Here is a 592-nt window from a genome sequence, read left to right on the forward strand (position 1 = left end):
CCGAATGGATCATAGCTGGGCTCTCATTCTCTTCCACGTCTTGCTGCGAACCGCGATTTTCGGCCTTGATCAGAAACTTGTCTAGTCCCAGCTCGCGCAAAGTAGGAAGCGGTATCCCCGGCTTGTCAATGATGTGGAGCAACTGGCCTCTCATCAAGAAGCTGGGCTGTGCCGACATGAAGGGAGTATTTGGTGTGTTGCATTCTAAACCCGCACAGCAGTGAATCGTCGTTGTTAACTCACAACCACGGCCCTCAGATGGTGTTTCACGGCCCATATCGTCGAGTTTGTTGCAGCGGTCTTGAGAAGAAGCCCCGCGAGCGACGGAGACCGTAGTCCATCTCATGGGGTTGCGCCTATCCAAGATTAACAGCATAGCGAAACGAACCTGAAGGAGAAATGTGTCTTGTCTACGACGTGGATTAACGAAGAAGCACGTTGTCTTATTTAACAGCGTGCTTCAAGCAATACTGTGAGAATGCGTGGTACAATCTGTTGGATTTCGTCAGTGGTGTTACCGTGATTTCTGTTTGCATCTACGAACACCAGCGCCGTAAATTGGCATAGGAGGTGTAACGCTAGTTAGTTAACC

At 50.0% G+C, this 592-nt stretch overlaps 1 protein-coding gene across 1 annotated transcript; it reads right to left on the minus strand.

Annotated features, from left to right (window-relative positions):
- On the minus strand, nucleotides 1-376 carry CABS01_17206 (uncharacterized protein; the record flags this gene model as incomplete). The annotated part of the gene is made up of 1 exon (XM_060550533.1): nucleotides 1-376. A coding segment is annotated over one exon (376 nt), but the record flags the coding sequence as incomplete, so codon positions are not given.
- Between the last annotated feature and the right edge of the window lie 216 nt (nucleotides 377-592).

This window comes from Colletotrichum abscissum, assembly GCF_030869225.1.
Source record: "Colletotrichum abscissum strain IMI 504890 chromosome Unknown Scaffold_466.1, whole genome shotgun sequence".
Lineage (NCBI taxonomy): Eukaryota > Fungi > Ascomycota > Sordariomycetes > Glomerellales > Glomerellaceae > Colletotrichum > Colletotrichum abscissum.